The sequence below is a fragment of the Ranitomeya imitator genome, chromosome 5 (assembly GCF_032444005.1).
Source record: "Ranitomeya imitator isolate aRanImi1 chromosome 5, aRanImi1.pri, whole genome shotgun sequence".
NCBI lineage: Eukaryota > Metazoa > Chordata > Amphibia > Anura > Dendrobatidae > Ranitomeya > Ranitomeya imitator.
The window spans coordinates 626799708-626827397 of record NC_091286.1 but is presented as its reverse complement, the minus strand read 5'-3'; the positions used below and the strand labels follow the sequence as shown (position 1 = coordinate 626827397).

The 27690-nt window shown below is 45.4% G+C and overlaps 1 protein-coding gene across 2 annotated transcripts in view; it reads left to right on the top strand.

The window, feature by feature from the left end:
* The first annotated feature begins 475 nt into the window (after positions 1-475).
* The window catches only part of ROCK2 (Rho associated coiled-coil containing protein kinase 2), a 174345-nt gene continuing 147130 nt past the window's right edge, over positions 476-27690 (top strand). For both annotated transcript variants that reach the window (XM_069728101.1, XM_069728102.1), the window contains exon 1: positions 476-1057. In XM_069728101.1, the coding sequence (XP_069584202.1) occupies positions 959-1057 (99 nt within the window). In that variant the 5' untranslated portion in view covers positions 476-958. The remainder of the gene's footprint in view (positions 1058-27690) is intronic.

The window sequence follows — 27690 nt, the reverse complement described above, 5'->3', positions numbered from 1 at the left end:
CTATGCTAATAAAAAAAAGCTGAAAGAAGTGACGGGCTGCAGTTCTTAAAAATGCATCACAGCTTTTCATTTGCATAAAAAAAAAAACAGCAAAAACGCAGCATGTAAACATAGGCTGAATCCTGGCAGCGGCCGGACTATGGGATGCCGGAGCAGAGGAGGCTGCAGCCCGGACCGCTCGCTGGTCGTCTCTCCCCTGAGTCCCCTCCGCCGGGCGCCGGCATGGGGGTGTAGTGTGTGCAGGAAGAGGCGGGCCCGTGCTCCGGGAGGCCGGCTCTGTCACCGAGCGCTGCGCGGCCATCCCGGGAGAGAGCGCGCTACCAGCGCCGGACGGCACGAGCCCCGCACACCCCGAGCGACGGCCGCACGGCGCAGCGCACGGAGCACGGACCGGAGGAGAAGGCGGCAGAGGGCGGCCGGCGGCGGCGGCGGCTGCCGGGCGGGGGAGATCCAGCCCCTGGAGGAAGAGGAGGGCGCAGAAGAGGCGCCTCCAGCTCCGGGAGAGAAGAACGGGCTGCACCCAGCGAGTTTGCGACTATTTTGGAAGAAGCCGTGTGCGACTATTGGCGCAGGATCCGGCGCGGGACCCCGGAGAGCGGAAAAGTTTCCCCGTCCCCTGTGTGCTCATGGCTACGTGACCACCGGGCTGCACATACAGGGGGCCCTGCACTTCCCGGGACCCTCTGTGGGCTGCCCTATGGCTTTAGTGATTTAAAGGGCCAGGCTCGTGGGAAAGTTCCTGTGTAAAGTAGCACTCTCCCCCCAGAGTGCCCCCTCTGTGTGCGAAGTAACAGGATTATTACTGAGCGCAGTTCTGCCTGTGAGCCTCCAGGGGGCAGCCCCCATGGTGCCTTCTCCCACAGGAGGGTGAAAGGGGGCTTCTGTTAATCCAGGTGGGATCCCTCCTAAATAAAGGATACAACCTCTTATTCTTCACACCATCCAGGACCGGCCAAAGATGTCCTCGTCCCCAGAGAAGGGTATGGCCAACCGGCAGGAGAAGCTGGAGACCGTCCTGAGGAACCCACGCTCGCCCATCAATATAGAAAGTCTGCTGGTAAGTGGCCGGTGCCATGGCTGGGTGGGGGGCACACGCTGCAGAGGGTCAACCAGCAGAGTTAGAAGCTACCCTTCCACCGTCCAGCCAGTGCCCGGGCTGCGCCATGTCAGTCACTTACTGATATTGTACCACCCGTTCTGGTAATTCTGGGTGACATGCCATCCTCGCTAGATCACGATTGGAGCTATGAGATGCCCATTGTGCTACCCGCAGTTTCCAATGCCATAGCTTAGATCATTTTAAGGGGACCTTGGTTTAAGGTTACGCTCACTTACCACCATCTGAGGCATTGGCACTGACCCCTTCCCCACCATCTGAGGCATTGGCACTGACCCCTTCCCCACCATCTGAGGCATTGGCACTGACCCCTTCCCCACCATCTGAGGCATTGGCACTGACCCCTTCCCCACCATCTGAGGCATTGGCACTGACCCCTTCCCCACCATCTGAGGTATTGGCACTGACCCCTTCCCCACCATCTGAGGCATTGGCACTGATCCCACCACCATCTGAGGCATTGGCACTGACCCCACCACCATCTGAGGCATTGGCACTGATCCCCATCACCACCGCCATCTGAGGCATTGGCACTGACCCCCCCCCCCACCGCCATCTGAGGCATTGGCACTGTCCCCCCCCCCCCACCACCACCATCTGAGGCATTGGCACTAACCCCCCCCCAGCATCTGAGGCATTGACACTGAACCCACCACCATCTGAGGCATTGACACTGAACCCACCACCATCTGAGGCATTGGCACTGACCCCACCACCATCTGAGGCATTGGCACTGATCCCCATCACCACCGCCATCTGAGGCATTGGCACTGACCCCCCCCCCCCACCGCCATCTGAGGCATTGGCACTGTCCCCCCCCCCCCACCACCACCATCTGAGGCATTGGCACTTACCCTCCCCCCCCAGCATCTGAGGCATTGACACTGAACCCCCCCCCCCACCATCTGAAGCATTGGCACTGACCCCTTCCCCACCATCTGAGGCATTGACACTGACCCCCCCCCCACCATCTGAGGCATTGGCACTGACCCCCCCCCCACCATCTGAGGCATTGGCACTGACCCATTCCCCACCATCTGAGGCATTGGCACTGACCCATTCCCCACCATCTGAGGCATTGGCACTGACCCCTCCCACCATCTGAGGCATTGGCACTGACCCATTCCCCACCATCTGAGGCATTGGCACTGACCCACCACCACCATCTGAGGCATTGGCACTGATTTCCCCCACCATCTGAGGCATTGGCAATGACCCCTCCCACCATCTGAGGCATTGGCACTGACCCATTCCCCACCATCTGAGGCATTGGCACTGACCCCCCACCACCATCTGAGGCATTGGCACTGATTTCCCCCACCATCTGAGGCATTGGCACTGACCCATTCCCCACCATCTGAGGCATTGGCACTGACCCCCCACCACCATCTGAGGCATTGGCACTGATTTCCCCCACCATCTGAGGCATTGGCACTGACCCATTCCCCACCATCTGAGGCATTGGCACTGACCCATTCTCCACCATCTGAGGCATTGGCAATGACCCTCACCACCATATGAGGCATTGGCACTGATCCCCACCACCACCGCCATCTGAGGCATTGGCACTGTCCCCCCCCACCATCTTTGGCATTGGCACTGACCCCCTCCCCCATGGGAAGCTTTGCCCTGCTGTTTGCAGGCAGGCGTTATCAGTTGAGTAATGCCCGCTAATCAGTAGGCCGTCAATGAATGCATCCAAACTCTGAGCTGCCGGAGAAGTTTAGGGTCAAAAGTCTCCTTCAGTTATCATGTGAAAGCACCGGTTCTTTATAGAGGGCGAAGAAGAAGATATAGACTGGCAGGAGAGAGTCCGCCCTGGGCGTTAATCAGTAACCCGTTAGCTACTGGTGTGCGCAACGATCTAGACCTCTGGAGGCATCTGCCAAGTGGCAGAAGGTGGCACGCTCTTTCCAGCACCCGCTGGTGTTCTGCATCGTCACTTTTGGTGCCTACACCAGCCACTTGGCAGTCTGAAGTGGGCAGCCGTTAGGTTCCTCTGGGCGAGTGCCTAAAATCTTTCCTTTTTGTAGATGGTGGTATATGGAGGAGACATGGATTTGTTGGGAGAGATGGATCACGCTTTGTGGTTATGAGCCGTGTGCCCTCACCGCAGTGTTTGTGTGCGTTGGAGAAGGGTACTGCCAGTGTGACTCAGATGGCACATACTAGTGATCTGGTTCTCCAGCCTCGCACCCTGGTCACATACTTAGGACTCATGTCCGCACTCTTATATTTGCTTTCCAAGTAACACTTTTAAGGGCATTAGTGCCACCGCTCCAGGAGAGAATGAAGCGGAATTGCGAATGCCCGGCCTCTGCCCCATTTCGATGTGGTTTTGGTCTCTGGGGGCTCCAGCAGTCAGTAAGCGTGCTCCTGCCCTGTGGAGGAGCAATAACTTACCACCTTGGCCCAATCCTTTCATATGAGAGCCACTGTGATGAGTTTCTTGTCGGTTTTGGCCGGCTATACTGTATGTTTCCTCTGCAGTGGACATCCAGGAGAAATGTCGAGTCCACCATAGTGTGCACTACCCCGCTCCGGCTTCCATACTCTGTGTATGTGGACGAGGGCAGTGCGAGCGTCCTTCACCAGCGCTCGAATGCCATCATCCTGGAGGCCCCTTGTGATTACCAGGAGTCCTGACCTGGAAGCCGGAGCAGGGGAATGAGACTTTTTGATCATTGCCACTAATAAAACCTGTAGATGGGTTTCTCCTGATGGGACAACACAGGAGGAAACTTTTCTGCAATTTGGTGGAGGTTGTCTTGTATTGTCTGCCTTTAGGGCGCAGCAAGATCGGAACACAGTGCAAGGACCGGCCGGCGGCTCTCCCGACCTGAGCGTGGTAGCCGCATAGAAATACATGAAGCTTTCATACTCGGGTTGGGGAGAGCCGCGGCCACTCTGTGCACTGCGTTTCGATCTCGCTCCAATTTTTACAGCCGTCTCACTGCACCCTAAGAAGAATTTCGGACATACCGCTTGTATACTTACATGGGCATTTTTGGAGTCCAAGCTTTTTGGCAGGTCACACACATCTGGGTACAGACTAGCCGTGAGTCTCCTGACCTGAACTTGGTTGTCTATATGTGCCGCGGCTGCTGACCACTGGCTACATCATACATAGTGGTCCTCCTCCTCTCATCAATGAATTTGGCTTTACACTTGAAATGTCAATGTCTGAATGGGACAGGAACAAAAAAATCTGACGTGAATTTCATCGACTTCAGATGTCGGCGTCCTGACATTGATTTCTGGGCTGACCGTGGGTCTCCACGAGACCTGCGGACAGCAGTACACTGGTTTCACATGGTCATGGGTTCATGCGGAATGCCCGACTCAATCGCCAGGTCTCCAAATTGTGCTAAATGCCAATGTGAAGGCCCAGCAGTTGTTCCAAGTACTCTGATGCGAGCCCGAGGACGGGCCTGTGTGACCCAGACAGAAATCGGCCGTTTATTACAGTACTAGCATCATGGATGAGGTTTTAGGACATGCAGCAATTAGTGATGAGCAAGCTTGCTAGGATAAAGTGTTATCTGAGCATGCTCGTGTACGAGCTGAGTGACTTCGGCACACTCGAAAAATATATGCTTGAGTCCCCACAGCTCTTCGTTAGCCCCAACACATGCAGGGATCGCCTAATGAACAGGTAATCTCTTTTTCAAGTATGCCAAAGTCCCTCTGCTCGCACACAAGCATGCTCAGATAACACCTTATCCTAGCACGCTCGCTCATCACTAGCAGTGATATTTTACGGGATGCTCCTTGCCCCAGTTAGGACGATTGATCATCTTAATATAGTCGCAGACTGAGGGGACCTGGTACTATTAGGGGACGCACGTCCTATGTTTATTTGGTTACCTCAGCTTCACATGAGCGGCACTGTGCCAAACTAGGTCACTTGCTGTGTTTTGTGCGGGTGACCTAAGCGTGCCAGTGTGTGCTGACTCCGCAGCGCTACCAGAAGGGAGCTCTGATTCCAGTTCCCACATTACACGTCCGGGACTATGATCCGCGAGCTGCTCCATTTACAGACCCGTTACCTGTAGGTGTTAATGGGCGATTCCGACATCTGCCATTTATAAGATGTGCCATAACTGGTTCTGGTCCATTGGACCTTTTTATTCAGGCATTTCTATTTTCGGAATAGACACCTTTATAAGCAGCGGTGGAGAGATGAATGACTTAATTATTTTTTTTTTTTTTGTTACATTTTTTTTTTTCTTGGGAGTCTTAAAAAGTTGGGTGGGAACTGGAATAGTGGCCAAATATGAAATGGGCAAACAATAAAGCAAAAAATAACTTTTCCGCTTCAGAAAAAAAAACAACTCCCTGGCTGCATTTTTTTTTAAAACTAATTTTGCTCTCTTGCCCTCCCCAGGTCCAGGGCTTAGTCTGGTGCTCTCGGTGACTGTGAGTGCAGCGCTGGCTACATGTCAGAGCAAATGAGCCGGGCGGCTTTTGCGGTCAAATCAGGCAGAACCTCTGAGCTCAGTTTCTCGGCTGACGTGACATCAGCGCTGCAGACAATCAGATACCATGAGCAGGGACACAGATTCTTTGCTAGAACCAGGGAGGGTGAGTAAAGCGCGTCTTTTTTTTTTTTTTAATCACATGTTTATGGAAATCGGGAAAACATTTTCCATTTTTTGACCAATATTCGCTCCTTGAATCCTTTGCCTGACGCAATAGTCACATCGGTGGCACAAGACGAAGGTTTTAGATGTGATTTTTCTGGCGATGGTGCGCAGGCGCCTTACAATTTTGAAATATTTGAGACCAATCCAAAAATGACAAATTGGTCGTGAACATCTCCTCGAATGGTTTAAGTAACCGGCGAAACACTCAGTCCCGCGTCTTCCGCTGCGTAGGGCCATATCTGCTGTCCATGTTGTTTTATACGAGGGTCTTCATACATAACCCTTTAGTAATGTGTCACAAGTCTTCTGACAGAAAAGGGTCTGCCGCTGCCAAGATTGTGTCGTGGAGGAGCTGTGAGCCAACTTCCTCTGCCCCCAGACTTCACAGCCCTGATCTGTTCCCAGGCCCGGCCTTCTCCTCCCCGCTCTTCCTCCTCAGCACAGATGACACTTCTCTCCTAGTCACAGCTGCCGTGGAATATTCCTTACAAGTACTTTCTTCTTCATTTTTCACACTGCTGCTATCTTGTTCTTGAGTCTCGTACATGTACAGATATCATTTAAAGGGGTTGTCAATGGTTTTTAGCCCCCCGCCACCCGAAAGCATACGGTTAAGTAATAAATGGGCAACCCCTTTAATAAATGTATTGTTTTTGTTTGTGGGAAAGTAAAATGGACTGAGCACTTTTTATTTGTCGTTCTCTTTAAGGCCGGTTTCACACGTCAGTGGCTCCGGTATGTGTGGTGACTGTTTCCTCACGTACCGGAGTCACGTAGACACATTAAAATAAATGTGTCTCTGCACATGTCAGCGTGTTTTCACGGACCATGTGTCCGTTTTCAAAACACGGAGACATGTCAGTGTTCGTGGGAGCGCACAGATCACACGGACCCATTAAAGTCAATGGGTCCATGTAAACACGTACCGCACAAGGATGCTGTCCGTGTGCGTTTTTTGTCATAGGGTTAAAATTGTAAAAATTCTTGCAGTACACGGACACGGGCACACGTACAGCACACGGACCCTGAAAACGTACTCACGGACATCACACGGATCCCATCCGGATGGCCTACGTGAGCACACGGACACGGATAACTCCGGTACCGGAATTATCTGGACGTGTGAGACTGGCCTAAATAAGTAGTCCACTACTGGACGATGGCTAATTAAAGTGAACCTGTCAGAAAATCCATATTCCCCGGACCGTAGGCAACATGAATGCTCTGAGACGCCGGATAAAATATTCTTTGAAGATCCAGGCGGGAACCGTAGCTGGAGATGAGACCAGTCCAGCTCCTCCGATGGCCGGCTCTTCCCAGCGCTGCTGCAGATGACTGATGTGTCTCCCTTGTGTGTACATAGGGAGAGACCTGTTAATCATCTATGTACATACTAAGGAAACACATGTCAGTCAGCTGTAGCAGCACTGGGAAGAGCCGGCCAGGGATGGAGCCAGACTAATCTCGTCTACGGCTGTAGTCTCCAGCCAGATCTTCAAAGTATAGCTAGTGTTTTGGAGAATAATATATCTGGCTGCCGTCACCATCATAAAACACCAAAAAAAAAAACACACATATACTTAACCTCCCAGACCAACATTGCCCTCCAATGTTGGCGCTGTGTTTCCCAACTGTTACGTGACAATGTTAAGTCACACGACCGCTGCAACCGATCAGTGGCCGTTGATTGGCTGTAGCGTTTGAATATTCTGTCACTGTGATGGAATAGTGAAGGCTGTAGCGACCATATGTTGTATCGTGGACACACTGCCGCCAGGAGACACAGCGCCAACACCAGAAGAGCGGAGCTTGTCCGTGATGAAAATTACATGATATGTTTTTTTGTTGTTGTTGGAGTTGTATGTTGGAGTTGTGCAGTCATGAAGTTCACCCTCTGACCATCTCATGTCTGTGGTTGTGTCTGCAGCTCAAAAAAAAAAAAAACGCAAGGAAAAAAAGTAATTTGAGATTTTAGAAATTTTTCCGTGTGAAAAAATACACCGAAAACTCAACAGCCTCATTGGCATTTCTGAAGCTATTGAGGTTGGTTCAGCGGCCCTGCGGCTGGTCTGTTCACGGACCGCGAAACGCAGACGTGAATACAGCCGTATCGACAACAAATGTTCAGTTACTGACCAGTACGGGGCCATAAACTGGGGCGCCATCTGTTTCCCGGAATGGGTTGGCCGTCTGTGCACAGCAAATCTCCACAGTAATGACTGTGAGTCGCAGAAAGACCCTCGTACAGCCCTGTCCTTTTTTTTTTTTTTGAATTTCCATCATGCGTACACTATTTATTGGTGAAATAGAACTATGAATAATTAATGGGAAAACTCGGTATCTTGGATGTATTACGGCCAGAATAATGAGATATTCGCATTCTCTTGGGTATTGTGTTGTGCCATTATCTGCCATGATTTTGGGCTGTTAGGTTCCCAGGTGACATTGTTAGTTACTAGATCATGGACTAACTGCTGCATTGTTTTTTGCATTAGTTATAAGCCCTTGATGTCACCTAAAGAGATGAAAATGGCCCATAGAGTGCCCCTAATTTCACACGGAGGTAAAACTTTGACGCTCGTATCATCACATGTCCAAAAAAAACCCATAATAGGGACTTTTAGATACCAGTGTGTTGCCACCAAGCAGGCAAGTATCATTGTTGTCTAGGAAGCGACATGATAAATTGCTTGTTGCATCCTGACCCCCTCCCGATTTTATAGTAAGAACCAATATAATGGTGCCGTTAAATCAATTATATTGGGTCTTTGTCGATACTGATGCAGCCAGGACGATCAATCTGGGATTATGTTGATTGAAGGGTTTCATACTACTTGAATAATTGAGCTGTATGCATAATAAAGTGCCGAATTCCCTCTGAGGTAACTTCTCAAACACCTCTGATATCATCAAGCAAGACGTTTTAAGGCTGACTTGGTCTGCTCTGTGCTGCCCGAGTATTCAGGAAGCATAGCTTTCAGCTACCATGTGTATTAACGGAGTTTGCCTCATCATCGACTTCACTGAGCTGTGTCTCCTGCCTGCTATCAATAGTCTGCAATTACTTCCGAGCTCGCTGCTGTGAATAGTAGTGCTATTCGCACTCAAAACTCAGGTACCTGTGACCTGACTCCTCTCATTAATACTGGTGCTATTCACATCAATCAATGTCTTTGCAAGCTAGTTACCTCATGTATTCATCTCTGCTATTTTTGTGGGTAATCACATCTTTCCATCCTTGTAACCAGTTTTGCCTATTTTTCACAGTTATTCATTAACCATTTACCTGACTGCATACGTATCTGCCATTAACCATTTGCCTGCTGCAAGTCCTGCATTATCTATGCCTCTACCTCCTCTGTGTGTTTCCTCACATCTGGCTTTGCTTCAGCTGGTGTTTCCTGCTCTGCTTGTCTGTCTGCCCTCCTGCATATCCTGCTGTCCTGGTCTTCGTTGATACAAGTGCTGACCTTCAAGGAGCGCTCTGCTACACCATTGCCTCCATAGAGAATGGCACTAACCAGCGCTCAGAACAGCAGTCCCTTAATGTATCCATGCTATGTGCACCAGCGTTAGTGGCCCCAAGATTTTGGTTTAGGAGTAGGTATTAGAACCCACATTCCTTGATTGCTGTTCTTGGTACTGTCTGTAGTATATCGTCTTAAAAATGTCCTTTTTTGTCCCTTATCATTAGCCCTTATAATGTGAAGACATCTCCTGTGCTCAATCTTTTGTTATTCTGAGTTACTTATTCCCAGATTAAGAATCTCATGATGTTGCTCAGATCAGTGATCGGTGGAACGAGGAGGATTCATTGCAGATTGTTCTAAGGTGCTGACATTTTGATGGACGAGAAATAATGCTATAAGGTTGCTTTTTGGAGGACCACCTTGGCCCCTTAGTTCCAATGAAGGGAATTCTTAATGGTTCAACATACAAGGCATTTTAAGCATTTTGTATTCTTCCAATTTTGTGGGAACAGTTTGGGGAAGGTCCTTCTGTTCCAGCATGGACTGAACAAAATTACCCATAGAAGTCTATGGGTCCATTAAAAATCGTTGACTGCACATTTTTTCATCCGTGTGCTATTGGTTTTTAACATGTAATTTGTAGGTGAAGTTTTGTAATGCATTTTTTTTCACCCAAGAAAATCTCTGATGGTAAAAACACACTGATGGAAGATTGATTTAAAAAAAATGATGAATAATAAAAAAAAAATGACGTCTGAATGAGGCCTAATATGTGGGTGTGCCAATACTTCTGTCCAGATAGCGTTGTTTCTTCCCGTATTGTTTGATCAGTCCTAAAATGAGATTTGTTGATGATGCACATGAATTACGGTATATGTGCAATGATGGGAGGATTTTCCACAGGGTAACATTTTGGATTGCTGACTGGCTCCATGGTCAGTGGGCTTATAGTTGGTGTACGCATACAGTCATGGCGTCTTCTGCAGAAGCTTTACCTAATCCCTCATTCATTTCTATGCGTCTTATGCTGTCTTTCCTGTTTTTTCCCCCTCTTCCCCTTGAATTATTTGATGTCACCGTAGTGCCTGTGCAGTCCGCTCTGTGATCTCACAATGAAGGCATTTGGAGAAAAAGATAAACAGAGAGGAACATGTATGTGAGGGTCATGGGGCTGACTGAGGAGTGATTATCTCCTGAGCGGCAGGAAAAGGCCACACCTCAGCCAGAAATGTCCCTGGGACATATGGCCGGCTGGGTGTCCTGTGGTCTCTGAGCGCTGCCCTCAGCCTCACTCTTTAATACTTACTATGAGGCATGAGGAGGAGCTTGCTGCCATTCCTCAAAAATGTCCTATACACATTTACACAATTTTAGGCCTCAGTAACTTATATATGGATATGATTACATTGCGGAATTACACTATCATTCCAAAGTTTAAGGTCACTTAAGGTACCGTCACACTAGACGATATCGCTAGCGATCCGTGACGTTGCAGCGTCCTCGCTAGCGATATCGTCCAGTGTGACAGGCAGCAGCGATCAGGCCCCTGCTTTGCTGTCGCTGGTCGGGGAAGAAAGTCCAGAACTTTATTTCGTCGCTGGACTCCCCGCAGACATCGCTGAATCGGCGTGTGTGACACCGATTCAGCGATGTCTTCACTGGTAACCAGGGTAAACATCGGGTAACTAAGCGCAGGGCCGCGCTTAGTAACCCGATGTTTACCCTGGTTACCATCCTAAAAGTAAAAAAAAAACAAACACTACATACTTACCTACAGCTGTCTGTCCTCCAGCGCTGTGCTCTGCACTCCTCCTGTACTGGCTGTGAGCGTCGGTCAGCCGGAAAGCAGAGCAGTGACGTCACCGCTCTGCTTTCCGGCCGCTGTGCTCACACAGACAGTACAGGAGGAGAGCAGAGCACAGCGCTGGAGGACAGACGGCTGTAGGTAAGTATGTAGTGTTTGTTTTTTTTACTTTTAGGATGGTAACCAGGGTAAACATCGGGTTACTAAGCGCGGCCCTGCGCTTAGTTACCCGATGTTTACCCTGGTTACCGGCATCGTTGGTCGCTGGAGAGCTGTCTGTGTGACAGCTCTCCAGCGACCAAACAGCGACGCTGCAGCGATCCGGATCGTTGTCGGTATCGCTGCAGCGTCGCTAAGTGTGACGGTACCTTTAGACATTTCCTTATTTTTTGAAAGAAAAGCACAGTTTTTTCCAATGAAGCCAACATTAAATGATTCATAAATACACTCCTATACATTGTTAATGTGGTAAATGACTATTTTAGCTGCAAACATCTGGTTTACAATGCAATAGCTTCATAGGTGCATAGAGGCCCATTTCCAACACCCATCACTCCAGTGTTCTTATGGTACTTTGTGTTTGCTAACTGTGTAAGAAGGCTAATGGATGGTTAGACTGCCCTCAAAAACCCTTGTGCAAGTATGTTAGCACTGCTGAAAACAGTTTGGCTGATTGGAGAACCTATAGGGTATGTGCACATGTTGCGGATTTGGGTGCAGAATTTTCTGCACGAAATCTGCATCTCCTGGCAGAAAACACAGGTGCAGATTTGGTGTGTTTTTCTTGCGGAATTTCTGCGGATTCAGCGTGGATTTCATGCGTTTTTTTTACCCCTGCAGATTTCTATAATGGAATGCGTTCAGAAACTCTGCAGATCCGCACAAAAGAAGTGACATGCTCCTTCTTTCAATCTGCTGCATTTTCCGCACCATTAGCACTGCATTTTTTTCCTATTGATTTACATTGTACTGTAAATTACTTTGCGGATCTGCAGCGTTTCTACGCAGAAAAAAACGCTGCGGATCCGCCGGAATCCGCAACGTGTCCACATAGCCATAAACCTGACCTTCCATTAAACTCTCAAAATGGCCAGAAAAAAAGAACTTTCATATGAAACTCGACAGTCTATTCTTGTTCTTAGAAATGTAGGCTATTCCATGCGAGAAATTGCCAAGAAACTGAAGATTTCCTACAACGGTGTGTACTACTCCCTTCAGAGGAGAGAGAGAACAAACAGGCTCTAACCAGAGTAGAAGGAGAAGTGGGAGGCCCCGCTGCACAACTGATCAACAAGACCAGTACATTAGAGTCTGTAGTTTGAGAAAATGAAGCCTCACAGGTCCTGAACTGGCAGCTTCATTAAATAGTACACGCAAAATGCCAGTGTCAACATCTACAGTGAAGAGGCGACTCCGGGATGCTGGCCTTCAGGGCAGAGTGGCAAAGAAAAAGCCATATCTGAGACTCGCTAATAAAAGAAAAAGATTAATATGGGCAAAAGAACACAGACATTGGACAGAGGAAGATTGGAAAAAAGTGTTATGGACAGGCGAATCCAAGTTTGAGACGTTTGGATCACAAAGAAGAACCTTTGTGAGACACAGAACAACTGAAAAGATGCTGGAAGAGTGCCTGACGCCATCTGTCAGGCATGGTGGAGGTAATGTGATGGCCTGGGGTTTCTTTGGTGCTGGTAAAGTGGGAGATATGTACAAGGTAAAAGGGATTTTGAATAAGGAAGGCTATGACTCCATTTTACAACGCCATGCCATACCCTGGGGGCAGCACTTGATTGGAGCCAATTTCATCCTACAACAGGACAATGACACAAAGCACACCTCCAAATTATTGAAGAACTATTTAGGAAAGAATCAGGCAGCTGGTATTCTATCTGTAATGGAGGCGCAGTCACCAGATCTCAGCCCCATTGAGCTGTTGTGGAAGCAGCTTGACCGTATGGTACACAAAAAGTGCCCATCAAGCCAAACCAACTTGTGGTAGGGGCTTCTGGAAGCATGGGGTGAAATTTCTCCAGATTACCTCAGCAAATTATCTGCTAGAATGGCAAAGGTCTGCAATGCTGTAATTGCTGCAAAGGGAGCATTCTTTGACGAAAGCAAAGTTTGAAGGAGAAAATTATTATTTCAAATAAAAATATTTTTTTCGAACCTTGTCAATGTCTGGACTAGATTATCAATTCATTTGGCAACTCATTTGATTAATAAAAGTATGAGTTTTCATGGAAAACACAAGATTGTCTGGGTGACCCTAAACTTTGGAACCGTAGTGTAAGTAAGGAGAGATTACTAATTACATTGTTTATAGGGTGTCCTTAAAGTCTGGGCACACAGGCAAAAATACAGATTTTGAAGAAGGGAAATGTATTAAACTTTTATTGAATTGATATATTCAATAATGTCTTCAATATGATTTCCATCATTTGTGATGCAAAGGCGTTAAAAAATTAATGTGAACTTGATGCTATAAATTTACATTACCTTCAATTTTTGTACATTCATTTTTTGTGCGTTCAATCAAGTGAGTTTTATCTGTGATTTTCATTGAGTGCGCCTTCTCCTCTAGCATACCCCAGGAAAAGAAGTCAAGGGGGCTAAGGTCAAGTGAACGAGGAGACCACTCCACGTGACAACGTCTTCCAATCCAGTTAGGGAAATTGTCACTCAGCCAATCTCCTACCACCCTGGCGCTCCTTGCTGTTTTTTATAATCAACAAAATGTGGATTGCTTTGCGACAAGTATCAAACCACCTTCGCCACCGTGAAAAAGCCAAGTGGAATCATAGTAACATAGTAACATAGTTAGTAAGGCCGAAAAAAGACATTTGTCCATCCAGTTCAGCCTATATTCCATCATAATAAATCCCCAGATCTACGTCCTTCTACAGAACCTAATTGTATGATACAATATTGTTCTGCTCCAGGAAGACATCCAGGCCTCTCTTGAACCCCTCGACTGAGTTCGCCATCACCACCTCCTCAGGCAAGCAATTCCAGATTCTCACTGCCCTAACAGTAAAGAATCCTCTTCTATGTTGGTGGAAAAACCTTCTCTCCTCCAGACGCAAAGAATGCCCCCTTGTGCCCGTCACCTTCCTTGGTATAAACAGATCCTCAGCGAGATATTTGTATTGTCCCCTTATATACTTATACATGGTTATTAGATCGCCCCTCAGTCGTCTTTTTTCTAGACTAAATAATCCTAATTTCGCTAATCTATCTGGGTATTGTAGTTCTCCCATCCCCTTTATTAATTTTGTTGCCCTCCTTTGTACTCTCTCTAGTTCCATTATATCCTTCCTGAGCACCGGTGCCCAAAACTGGACACAGTACTCCATGTGCGGTCTAACTAGGGATTTGTACAGAGGCAGTATAATGCTCTCATCATGTGTATCCAGACCTCTTTTAATGCACCCCATGATCCTGTTTGCCTTGGCAGCTGCTGCCTGGCACTGGCTGCTCCAGGTAAGTTTATCATTAACTAGGATCCCCAAGTCCTTCTCCCTGTCAGATTTACCCAGTGGTTTCCCATTCAGTGTGTAATGGTGACATTGATTCCTTCTTCCCATGTGTATAACCTTACATTTATCATTGTTAAACCTCATCTGCCACCTTTCAGCCCAAGTTTCCAACTTATCCAGATCCATCTGTAGCAGAATACTATCTTCACTTGTATTAACTGCTTTACATAGTTTTGTATCATCTGCAAATATCGATATTTTACTGTGTAAACCTTCCACCAGATCATTAATGAATATGTTGAAGAGAACAGGTCCCAATACTGACCCCTGCGGTACCCCACTGGTCACAGCGACCCAGTTAGAGACTATACCATTTATAACCACCCTCTGCTTTCTATCACTAAGCCAGTTACTAACCCATTTACACACAATTTCCCCCAGACCAAGCATTCTCATTTTGTGTACCAACCTCTTGTGCGGCACGGTATCAAACGCTTTGGAAAAATCGAGATATACCACGTCCAATGACTCACCGTGGTCCAGCCTATAGCTTACCTCTTCATAAAAACTGATTAGATTGGTTTGACAGGAGCGATTTCTCATAAACCCATGCTGATATGGAGTTAAACAGTTATTCTCATTGAGATAATCCAGAATAACATCCCTCAGAAACCCTTCAAATATTTTACCAACAATAGAGGTTAGACTTACTGGCCTATAATTTCCAGGTTCACTTTTAGAGCCCTTTTTGAATATTGGCACCACATTTGCTATGCGCCAATCCTGCGGAACAGACCCTGTCGCTATAGAGTCCCTAAAAATAAGAAATAATGGTTTATCTATTACATTACTTAGTTCTCTTAGTACTCGTGGGTGTATGCCATCCGGACCCGGAGATTTATCTATTTTAATCTTATTTAGCCGGTTTCGCACCTCTTCTTGGGTTAGATTCGTGACCCTTAATATAGGGTTTTCATTGTTTCTTGGGATTTCACCTAGCATTTCATTTTCCACTGTGAATACCGTGGAGAAGAAGGTGTTTAATATGTTAGCTTTTTCCTCGTCATCTACAACCATTCTTTCCTCACTATTTTTTAAGGGGCCTACATTTTCAGTTTTTATTCTTTTACTATTGATATAGTTGAAGAACAGTTTGGGATTAGTTTTACTCTCCTTAGCAATGTGCTTCTCTGTTTCCTTTTTGGCAGCTTTAATTAGTTTTTTAGATAAAGTATTTTTCTCCCTATAGTTTTTTAGAGCTTCAATGGTGCCATCCTGCTTTAGTAGTGCAAATGCTTTCTTTTTACTGTTAATTGCCTGTCTTACTTCTTTGTTTAGCCACATTGGGTTTTTCCTATTTCTAGTCCTTTTATTCCCACAAGGTATAAACCGCTTACACTGCCTATTTAGGATGTTCTTAAACATTTCCCATTTATTATCTGTATTCTTATTTCTGAGGATATTGTCCCAGTCTACCAGATTAAGGGCATCTCTAAGCTGGTCAAACTTTGCCTTCCTAAAGTTCAGTGTTTTTGTGACTCCCTGACAAGTCCCCCTAGTGAAAGACAGGTGAAACTGTACAATATTGTGGTCGCTATTTCCTAGATGCCCGACCACCTGCAGATTTGTTATTCTGTCAGGTCTATTAGATAGTATTAGGTCTAAAAGTGCTGCTCCTCTGGTTGGATTCTGCACCAATTGTGAAAGATAATTTTTCTTGGTTATTAGCAGAAACCTGTTGCCTTTATGGGTTTCACAGGTTTCTGTTTCCCAGTTAATATCCGGGTAGTTAAAGTCCCCCATAACCAGGACCTCATTATGGGTTGCAGCTTCATCTATCTGCTTTAGAAGTAGACTTTCCATGGTTTCTGTTATATTTGGGGGTTTGTAACAGACCCCAATGAGAATTTTGTTACCATTTTTCCCTCCATGAATTTCGACCCATATGGACTCGACATCCTCATTTCCTTCGCTAATATCCTCCCTTAAAGTGGACTTTAGACAAGACTTTACATAGAGACAAACCCCTCCTCCTCTCCGATTTTTACGATCCTTTCTAAACAGACTGTAACCCTGTAAGTTAACTGCCCAGTCATAGCTTTCATCTAACCATGTCTCGGTTATTCCCACTATGTCAAAGTTACCTGTAGATATTTCTGCTTCTAGTTCTTCCATCTTGTCAGGCTTCTGCCGTTTGCAAGCATGCAGTTTAGAGGATTTTGTTTTGTTCCAATCTCCTCGCTGTGGATTGTTTTAGAAATGTTCTTACCTCCCTTCTGAGTATGTTTTCCTGGATCTTCTTTGTTCAAGTCTAATGTTTTTCTTCCCGTCCCCTCTTCTTCTAGTTTAACGCCCTCCTGATGAGTGTAGCGAGTCTTCTGGCGAATGTGTGTTTCCCAGGTTTGTTGAGGTGTAGTCCGTCTCTGGCGAGGAGTCCATCGTACAAGTAATTCACACCGTGGTCCAGGAATCCGAATCCTTGTTGTCTGCACCATCGTCTTAGCCAGTTGTTTGCATCAAGGATCCTGTTCCATCTCCTGGTCCCATGCCCGTCTACTGGAAGGATAGAAGAAAAAACTACCTGTGCATCCAGTTCCTTTACTTTCTTCCCCAACTCTTCAAAGTCTTTGCAGATTGTCGGTAGGTCTTTCCTTGCCGTGTCATTGGTGCCAACATGTATCAGAAGAAATGGGTGGACATCCTTGGAGTTGAAGAGCTTTGGTATCCTATCGGTCACATCCTTGATCATCGCACCTGGAAGGCAGCATACTTCTCTTGCAGTTATGTCCGGTCTGCAGATGGCTGCTTCTGTGCCTCTCAGTAGTGAGTCTCCCACCACCACCACTCTTCGTTGCTTCTTGGCTGTACTTTTTGCTGTCACTTGTTGCTGTGTGCCCTTTTCTTTTTTGCTTGCTGGTATTGCTTCATCCTTAGGTGTGCCATCTTCATCCTCTACAAAGATTTGATATCGGTTCTTCAGTTGTGTGGTTGGTGATTTCTCCATGGTCTTCTTGCTTCTTTTGGTCACATGCTTCCACTCATCTGCTTTTGGAGTTTCTCTGACACTTTTTTCACCTTCTGTGACCAGTAGAGATGCTTCTGTTCTGTCTAGAAAGTCTTCATTCTCTTTGATGAGTTTCAAAGTTGCTATTCTTTCTTCCAGACCCCGCACCTTTTCTTCTAAAAGGGCCACTAGTCTACACTTCTGACAGGTGAAATTTAATTCTTCTTCTGGTCGATCTGTGAACATGTAGCACATGCTGCAGCTCACCATGTAGGTTGTCACATCTGCCATGTTGCTCCTAGATCCTGCTGAGTTGCTGTGTGTTTTCCTTCTTGTGTAATCTACTCAGCCAAGCTCTCTTGCAATAATGTCCTACAGGCAAAAATTACGGCGCGCGGTTTGGTGATTCTTTCCAAGCAGCTGGTCCCGGCTGTACCCAACGATCTTCTAGCTTAGGGAGACTCTTCGCTTTCCCAGAAGGCACCTGGAATATGCAAATTAGCCTCCTCAAGCTTGAATCCTCCTTGGATGATGTGCGTTAAATAAATCTATCTTTCGATATGACCATCTTTTAGGTCAAGTGAGAAGTACCAGTTCAAAAAAGGCAAACACAGTTCTAGAATGTATTAAGAGAAGTATAGAGTCTAGATCACGATCACATCAAGTAATTATCTCCCTCTACTCCTCCTTGGTCAGGCCTCATCAGGAATACTGTGTCCAGTTCTGGGCTACATTTTAAAAAAGACATTGAAAAACTGGATCCGATTTAGCGAAGAGCTACCAGTATGGTGAGGGGACGGCAAAGTATGTCCTATGAGGAATGAGGATCTGGGAATGTATAGCTTGTAAAAAAGAGAATAGTCGTCTACAGATATCTGAAGGACTGTCACAGTGTAGAGGGACCATCCTTACCCTCATTTGCACATGGAATCACGAGAAGCAATGGAATGAAACTGAAAGGAAGAAGATACAGATGAGAAAGAACTTTTTGACAGTGAGGGTGATCAATGAGTGGAACAGGCTGCCATTAGATGTAGTGGTGAGCTCTCCTTCAATGGAAGTCTTTAAACAGAGGCTGGACAGACATCTGTCTGAGATGGTTTACTGAATCCTGCATTGAGCAGGGAGTAGGACATGATGACCATGGAGGTCCCTCCCAATCCATAGTTACCCCAATTTCGGACTTCTAGGATCTACTTGACGGCCTTCATTGATATTGCTACTTCAGTCAGAAGCCTCTATCACACTTTAGATTGCATGCATTACTTTTTTTAAAAAAAATTTTCTGGACAGCATGATGGCAGCTGATAGGCAGAGTGACTCCAAACTGTGGCAGATCTATGACATGACGGACACAATAGGCCCGTGACAAATATCGAGCACTTTTCGGGGACCTCTTTATGACAAGTTTGTCACAGCTTAAATTCTGTTTATTTTTCTTTCTTTATGACTATAAAAGACCGATGTAGAGTCTAAAGTCTCATTCAGAAGCCTCTAAAGTGAATGCGTTTTAGCACCCTTATTTCTACCTCATGACCAGGACTGGCTGTACTATAATGGGGATCTACGATACTGTTTAGACTAAGCTCACACGAAGGAGAAAAGATCTGACAAGTTTTTCAAGAAAAATCCACCTCAGTAAATGCTTCCTTTTTTTTTTCATCTCTGAATCTGTTTTGAAGAGGTGTGTAAGCCTCACCCCACTTCCCCATATGCTTTTTTGCCACCTTTCGATTTGATGGTGTTAAGTTTGGAGCCGATTCAAAGAGGAAACCGCCTCAAAGAAGTGACATGCCTACCGTACTTTATTTTTTCTTATCAAGACAGTGTTCTCAAAACCCCTTTGAGGCAACAAAAAGCTAAAATAATTTGTTGTATGAACAGCAAAATGCTTTTGTCCTCTGAACTTGATAAAAAGAAGAGTATTTTGAAGCGGCTTTTGAGGAGCGTTTTGAAGCGGATCCACTTCAAAAGCCTCCAAAATCAAACTCTGTACCTAGCCTTAGGCCATGTTCGCAAATCGTTTGAGTAAACTCTCTCCTTTTTAGGATGAGTTTTTGGAGGAGTTTTTCTTTTCCTGCAGCTGTTTTAGAACAGTTTTTTTTTTCAGCATTTTGATTGGACAGTGTTAGGCTGTGTGCACACGTTGCAGATTTTTCACTTTTTTTTGCGTTTTTCGCTATAAAAACGCGAAAAAAATGCAGACATTATGCATCCCATCATTTAGAATGCATTCCGCAATTTTTGTGCACATGATGCGTTTTATTCCATGAAAAAAACGCAGCATGTTCTTTAATTTTGCGGATTTCCCATTATATTATTGCATTGGGAACCTCCAGAAAAATCCGCAAAAAAAAAAAAACGCACAAAAAACGCGAGAAAAACGCATGAGGATTTCTTGCAGAAAATGTCCAGTTTTGCTCAGGAAATTTCTGCAAGAAATCCTGAACATGTGCACATAGCCTAAAGTTCAAAGTGGTTTTCCTCAGGATCCACTTCAAAGTGACATACATTTTCTGCCTTTTTTTTTTGTCCCCCAGGACTTTTTAAAAAACTTCTACAGAAAAAAAAGGTCCAAAAACTCCTTTGGAAAAGGAAGGGGTATTTCCCCCAAAAATTAATTGGAAGTGATTTATGAGGATTTTGGAGAGTTTTTCATTTTAAAATCTCTTGGTTGGGGGGGGGGGAGAGAGGGTTAAAAAAAATAAAATAAATTAGTTCAGAGTTTTGTGATGGGTGTTTTCAGGCCATTTCTACCTGAAAAACACTTGTGCACATAGCCTAAAGGTGTTTTAATTCAAAGTTTAATCTGCTTACAAAAAAGGTTTTGCTTTGTTTTTGATGCGTTTGTATTGCTGTGTTTTTGTCGGGGTACTACTGTCTCTTGTGTGTTCTGATCAAGTTTAGTGCATAAAAATAATAATCTGATCCAACTTAATCAAGTTTTGGCACCAAAAACACAGGAAAACCTGATGCCTGCGTCTTATGCAGCTTTTTTTTTTCACCACCCATTGCTTTCGTTGGTTGAAAAATTATGCAAAAACTATGAAAAGTGGCATTCTGCAGAAACGCATCTCTTTGACATAAGAGGAACCCCCCCCCCAAAACAAGCTGTGTGCATGAGAATTCTGAAATCTCGTAGACTTTGCTGGTACTGTAAAACACAGCTGAAAATTTAGCATTAAAAAAAAAGCAAAAACGCAACCTGTGAACATAGCCTTTAGATTGAGTCTTCTTAAGCCCTGCAGCCGGGCCTGAACTTGCAGCTGTAGCACAAGTGCTAAAATGCCCTCACGTTACAGGATGTCTGAATAGGGCCTTAGCTTGTTGGTTCATCACGTTCATTCCGCTGGCGAAAGCGATCGGGCCGACATTAACATCCTTATTGTTCATAATCATGACATGTTTTTGGCAACCCGACAAGCCTGGAATGATAATTTGACCGTGAGGCACGTAAAATACCAGACGGGTGCGATGTCATAGGTGTTTGCATCATTACAGTGGAGAGCGTCATAAAAGCGTCGGAATGTTACTTGTATGGTCGCCTGTAGGACGTCTGTGTCATCCCTCACGTTTCCGGTGTTTAATCTTGAGTGGATTATGGCAGTTAAAGAGTTAATGGGTTTAGGTGAGATAAGACCCCGGGGCCACTTCTCCTTTAAATCGACTGCTTCCAAATCACATTAGGTGGTGCTGAGCTTTGGCTTGTCAGTTTTGTGGGCCGATGTCTCTATGGCAGCAGCTCTGTCTTATCAGTGTTGTTGGTGCGGGCACATAAATGACGATGGATGACGGCCAGTCACAGCGGCCTGGCTTTTACGCTTTAGCTGCTGGCATGCGGCCGGGCCTCGCCAAGCTTTTTTTACTTTGGCGTTTAGCAACAAATAAACACAACAGAGCGTGTTTCCACATCGCAGACATGGCATTGATTACCTCACTTGTCGTTATTTCAGAGGGTTCTTTTGCGAATTCTTTACCAATCTCTGCGAGGGACGTAATATAGATTAAGTTTTAGTTGTGAGCAAGCGTGCAGGGATAAGGTGTTGGCCCATGCTCGTGCGTTAGTAGAGCATCTTCGGCGTGCTCAAATACTATGTTCAAGTCCCCGCAGCTGCATGTCTCATGGCTGTGTGACAGATACCACACATGTGGGTCTGGCCTGTTAGACAATCCCTGCATGAGTTGTGGCTGTCAAACCGGCGAGAGAAATGCAGCCGCGGGGACACGAACACAGTATTCGAGCATCCTGAAAATGCTCGGATAACACGTTATCCAAGCACGCCCGCTCGTCACCATCAATTTTCTAACATCTGCACTATGACAAATTTCTATAACTGTTTGAAATCCTTTATTTGTTGAGGGCACATGAGAAAAAAATTAGATATCTATCTATCTAAGGGTCACTTCCGTCTCTTTGTCTGTCACGGAAATCCCGCGTCGCTGATCGGTCGCAGCCGGCCACAATCCAGCCGTGAATTACCCTTCCCTACTCCCCTCCAGTCACTGCCCCCTCCCTACTGCCCTCCAGTCGGTGCCCCCATATGCCTATGCAGCATCAATAGTAAAAAGATCTAATGTTAAAAATAATTAAAAAAATAAAAAAATCATTATATTCTCACCTTCCGGCGCCTTTCTCGCTCCTCGCGATGTTCCGGTCCCAAGAATCCATTGCGGCAATGACCGGAAATGACGTAGCAGGTCTCGTGAGACCGCTACATCATCACGTGTTATTGCCGCAATGCATTACTGGGAACGGAGCGTCGCGACGAGCATTGTTAAAAGCCTGGGCTGGATCCAGGGGTCGGCGGAAGGTGAGAATATACTACGTGGCTGTGTTATATACTGCGTGGCTGTGCAATATACTATGTGGCTGTGTTATCTACTACTTGGCTGCAATATACTACGTGGCTTTGTTATATACTACGTGGCTGTGTTATATACTATGTGGGCTGTGTTATATACTACGTGGGCTGTCTTATATACTACGTGGGCTGTCTTATATACTACGTGGGCTGTCTTATATACTACGTGGGCTGTCTTATATACTACGTGGGCTGTCTTATATACTACGTGGGCTGTGTTATATACTACGTGGGCTGTGTTATATACTACGTGGGCTGTGTTATATACTACGTGGGCTGTGTTATATACTACGTGGGCTGTGTTATATACTACGTGGGCTGTGTTATATACTACGTGGGCTGTGTTATATACTACGTGGGCTGTGTTATATACTACGTGGGCTGTGTTATATACTACGTGGGCTGTGTTATATACTACGTGGGCTGTGTTATATACTACGTGGGCTGTGTTATATACTACGTGGGCTGTGTTATATACTACGTGGGCTGTGTTATATACTACGTGGGCTGTGTTATATACTACGTGGGCTGTGTTATATACTACGTGGGCTGTGTGATATACTACGTGGGCTGTGTGATATACTACGTGGGCTGTTTAATATACTACGTGGCTGTGTAATATACTACGTGGCTGTGTAATATACTACGTGGCTGTGTAATATACTACGTGGCTGTGTTATATACTACGTGGCTTTGTTATATACTACGTGGCTGTGTAATATACTACGTGGCTGTGTTATATACTACGTGGCTGTGTTATATACCACGTGGCTGTGTTATATACCACGTGGCTGTGTTATATACTATGTGGCTGTGTTATATACTACTGTTATGAAAGGTAATTCAGTACCACAATGGACATGGAGGTCAGCGCACATACAGTGACCTGGCAATAACCCAAAAAACAGGAACGAGCTCTGAGACGTGGGAACTCTGTTGACTGCAATCCCTAATCCTCTCCAACCACACTAAAGGCAGCCGTGGATTGCGCCTAACGCTGCCTATGCAACTCGGCACGGCCTGAGAAACTAGCTAGCCTGAAGATAGAAAATAAGCCTACCTTGCCTCAGAGAAATACCCCAAAGGAAAAGGCAGCCCCCACATATAATGACTGTGAGTTAAGATGAAAAGACAAACGTAGAGATGAAATAGATTTAGCAAAGTGAGGCCCAACTTTCTGAACAGAGCGAGGATAGGAAAGGTAACTTTGCGGTCAACACAAAACCCTACAAAAACCACGCAAAGGGGGCAAAAAGACCCTCCGTACCGAACTAACGGCACGGAGGTACACCCTCTGCATCCCAGAGCTTCCAGCAAGCAGTAAAAAACAAATTGACAAGCTGGACAGAAAAAAACAGCAAACAAATAGCAAAGAGGAACTTAGCTATGCAGAGCAGCAGGCCACAGGAACGATCCAGGAGGAAACAGGTCCAATACTAGAACATTGACTGGAAGCCAGGATCAAAGCACTAGGTGGAGTTAAATAGAGAAGCACCTAACGACTTCACCACATCACCTGAGGAAGGAAACTCAGAAGCCACAGTGCCACTTTCCTCCACCAACGGAAGCTCACAGAGAGAACCAGCCGAAGTACCACTTGTGACCACAGGAGGGAGCTCTGCCACAGAATTCACAACATACTACGTGGCTGCAATATACTACGTGGCTGTGTTATATACCACGTGGGCTGTGTTATATACTACGTGGGCTGTGTTATATACTGCGTGGGCTGTGTTTATATACTACTATACATATTCTAGAATACCCAATGCGTTAGAATCGGGCCACCATCTAGTGTATGTATATGTGTGTGTGTATATATATATATATCTACTATATAATTGTCTAAGGGTCACTTCTGTCTGTCTGTCTGTCACGGATATTCATTGGTCGCGGCCTCTGTCTGTCATGGAAATCCAAGTCGCTGATTGGTCGTGGCTGTTTTGCAGCTATACAAGCTATACAGCTATACAGCTCACCAAAATTGGATTTGTCGTGTGATGACAAGACTGGACGAGCGTGTGGAGATGAATCGGGTGGTTCTCATAATCCAGAACATCTCTTGCCCTGTGGAAAAAGAAATGCTGCAATTTAAGATTGATTTAAAAAAAAGTTTATTTTTTAGCAAGTAACTAAATGGAAATCTTAATCACATCAATATTTTGTGTGACTTCCTTATGCCTTCCTCAGTTCTTTCAGATACACTTTCACTCAGTTTTTGAAGGATCTCAGCAGGAAGGTTGTTCCAAACATCTTGGAGAACCAACCACAGATCTGCTGTGAATGTCGCGTGTTCAGATGATTTTCATCCCTTGTAATCCCACTCAGACTGGAGGATGTTGAGATCAGCGCTCTGTGGGCCCGTGTCATCACTTCTAGGATTTCTTAATTGTTCTTCTGAAGATATTTCTTAATGTCTTTGGCTGTATGTTTGGGGTCATTGTCCTGCGGCAGAATCAATTTGGAGCCTGTCAGATGCCAAGATATTTGGAGCCAATTGGTGCTGTTTTGAAAGCAAATAATCCAAATAATGAAGTGATTTAGATTTTTATAAATTCATTTTATAAGGAGAGTTTCTACTCCAAAAACTTCAGAAAAAAAACCCCTCAGTGTGTACATACCCATAGGCTCTGTTCCCACGATGATTGTTTTGGTGAGTTTTTAATTTTGCAGAATTGCTACTCCTATTATGTAAATTGTTACTTAAAAGGGTTTTCCCACAAGCAAAGTTAATTTTAATCACTAGATCTTGGAATAATAATAATTTGCACAATTATATGTGTTTGGGAAAAAAAAATGTTCCTGTGCTGAGATAATCTTATAAATGTGCCCCTGCTGTGTAATGTGTGTAACGGCCGTGTCTTGGGACAACACAAGTTTTTTGAGTGCGTTTCTTTTTTCTTTCTCTTTTTTTTTTTTTTTTTTTTTTTTTACATTTTTATATTGTTTTTGCCACTGCAGTTTTTGTCTATTTTTTGTATGACTTTTGTAAAGTAACGCTGCTTTGTTTTTTAGCTTTGCCAAAACTTTATAGATAGTGCTGTGCGGATTAAAAGGAACCTGTCACCCCGTTTTTTGAGATTGAGATATAAATACTGTTAAATAGGGCCTGCGCTGTGTGTTACTATAATGTATGTAGTGTACCCCGATTCCCCACCTATGCTGAGAAATAACTTACCAAAGTCGCCGTTTTCGCCTGTCAATCAGGCTGGTCAGGTCGGGAGGGCGTGTTCACAGCGCTGGTTCTTCCTCAGCTTTACGTTGGTGGCGTAGTGGTGTCCGCTTGTTGAGGTGACTAATCCACTGTGGGCACGTGAACAAGCAGCGCGCGATCTGCGCTGTCATCCCTTTCGTCGGTGGGGGCGGCCATCTTCCTGGGGCCGCGCGTGCGCAGATCGAGTGCTCTGCTGCACGGGGCTTCAGGAAAATGGCCGCGGGATGCCGCGCGTGCGCATTAGAGATCGCGGCGGCCATTTTCCCAAAGCCGAGTTTGCATAGGCGTTTTTTAATCTAGATTTTCTGTATCTAACATAAGTCTATGGGGAAAATTTGCACATAAATCTCGGCGTACCCGCAAGAGAAATTGAGAGGCTGCAGATTTATCACTCACACTTCAACTCTGTTTTTCGCTGAGTGAAAAAAGAAGCAGAGTGGGCATGAGATTTCTATAAATCCCATCCACGTTGCTGGAATTTTGCTGTAAAAACGCAAAAATACACAGCATCAAAAACTCACCAGGGGAACACAGCGTTAAAGTCGTGCAAAAATTGCAACGTTTTTCAAGCAGATGATGATTTGGGAAACTTGTTTGTTTTTTCCGAACTTTTCTGTTTTTTTTTTGGTTCTTTCTTGAGCAATTTTTGGTTTTCGGTGTTTTTTTAAATATTTTTTTTAAGGAGGGTTTTCCCATGGTTTATATAACGTCTTTTTTATACTGTCATTTTGCTGTTTTCTACAGTCTATTGAGCATTTTATTAACGTTCCAAACACTGTCCGGGCGTCTTTTCAGCTTTTCCATTTACTCGTAATGTGCAGAGCGTCTTCCGAATGGGAAAGTCAGAAGCAGGGTTGTGGAGTCGGAGTTGGAGCCCATTTTGGTGGAGTCGGTGTCATGGAAATTGACGAGACGGAGGTTTGGCTTACCGACTCCACAGCCCTGCTCAGAAGAATGCACGTGATACATCTTCTTTTTGGCGTTTTTAGGATCCTAAAATGATAACCTATTAACGTCTATTTTTCGATTGTGCCCTTAGTTTTCAGCATCCCTTCCCTCCTGACTAACGTTTCAGTCAATATGGGGTCACCAAAGACGGATTTACCAATGATCTCTGTGTGGTTCGCGATGTTCTCACTTGTTAATGTCTGTCCGTTTTTGGATCATGACTCTGGCCTGGGGATTCTAGATGTGATCCGACGACACAGTCATGAATCAGCCAGTGTTTCCGATGGGTGTGCCCGTCAGGCCAAAGTCTGCGCGGTCCGGGCTTCACTCCCAGCAGCACTCTGCACAAATTCACCAGGAAAACTTTGAACGTTGGCCAAACAAAAAAAAGGGGGTTTATAAATAGCTGCACCAGCCTAAAGGATTTGTCGGAGTCCCTGCATATTTCACAGTCTAACACTCCGGTGTCATGTTGGTACTAGCAGAGCGTTGACTTGAGTTCAAGCTTCTCGGTAAAAAATGTTTACCCCCGTGTAGTGAATTTGACTAAATCTCACCCATTGTTGTGTAATTAGGGTTTGTTCACACTCTGCGTTTTTTTTGCCGTTCATTTCTCAAGAGGGAAAAAAAAGGCTGCACTTTACAGTTCCAGCAAAGTGTGTGACATTTCTGTAATCTCATGCTCTCGCTGCTTATTGTTTCCTTGAAGATTTCAACCATCAAAGCGTTTTATTTTTCAAATCCGCAGCATGTCAATTCTGTTGGTATTTTTGCAGCGTTTTCATCCATACTCCACTTGCGTGGTATCCTCGAAAACCACTGATGACCCGGTACGAGAAACGTCTGAATGAGGCTTTCGGTTTCGCTCACACTGAGCCAAGGGCTGTCCATCTCACCGAGGCCTAAGTCTGTGTTCAAACACAGCGTTTTTGAGGCATTTTTTCTCTGCGGTCAAAACTTACTCTCTTGGCAATAAAAATACTGCGTTCTAAATAGATATTTTGCTGCTTTTTTTTGTTTTTTTGAAGCTGTTTTTTTTAGGGGGAGGGAGGGGGGTGTGCAGATTACATGAGTAACTTGTCTACAGTACATGTCGTCATAAAGTTTAATTTTATTTACCAGAAACACTTCAGAACCTGTTTTATG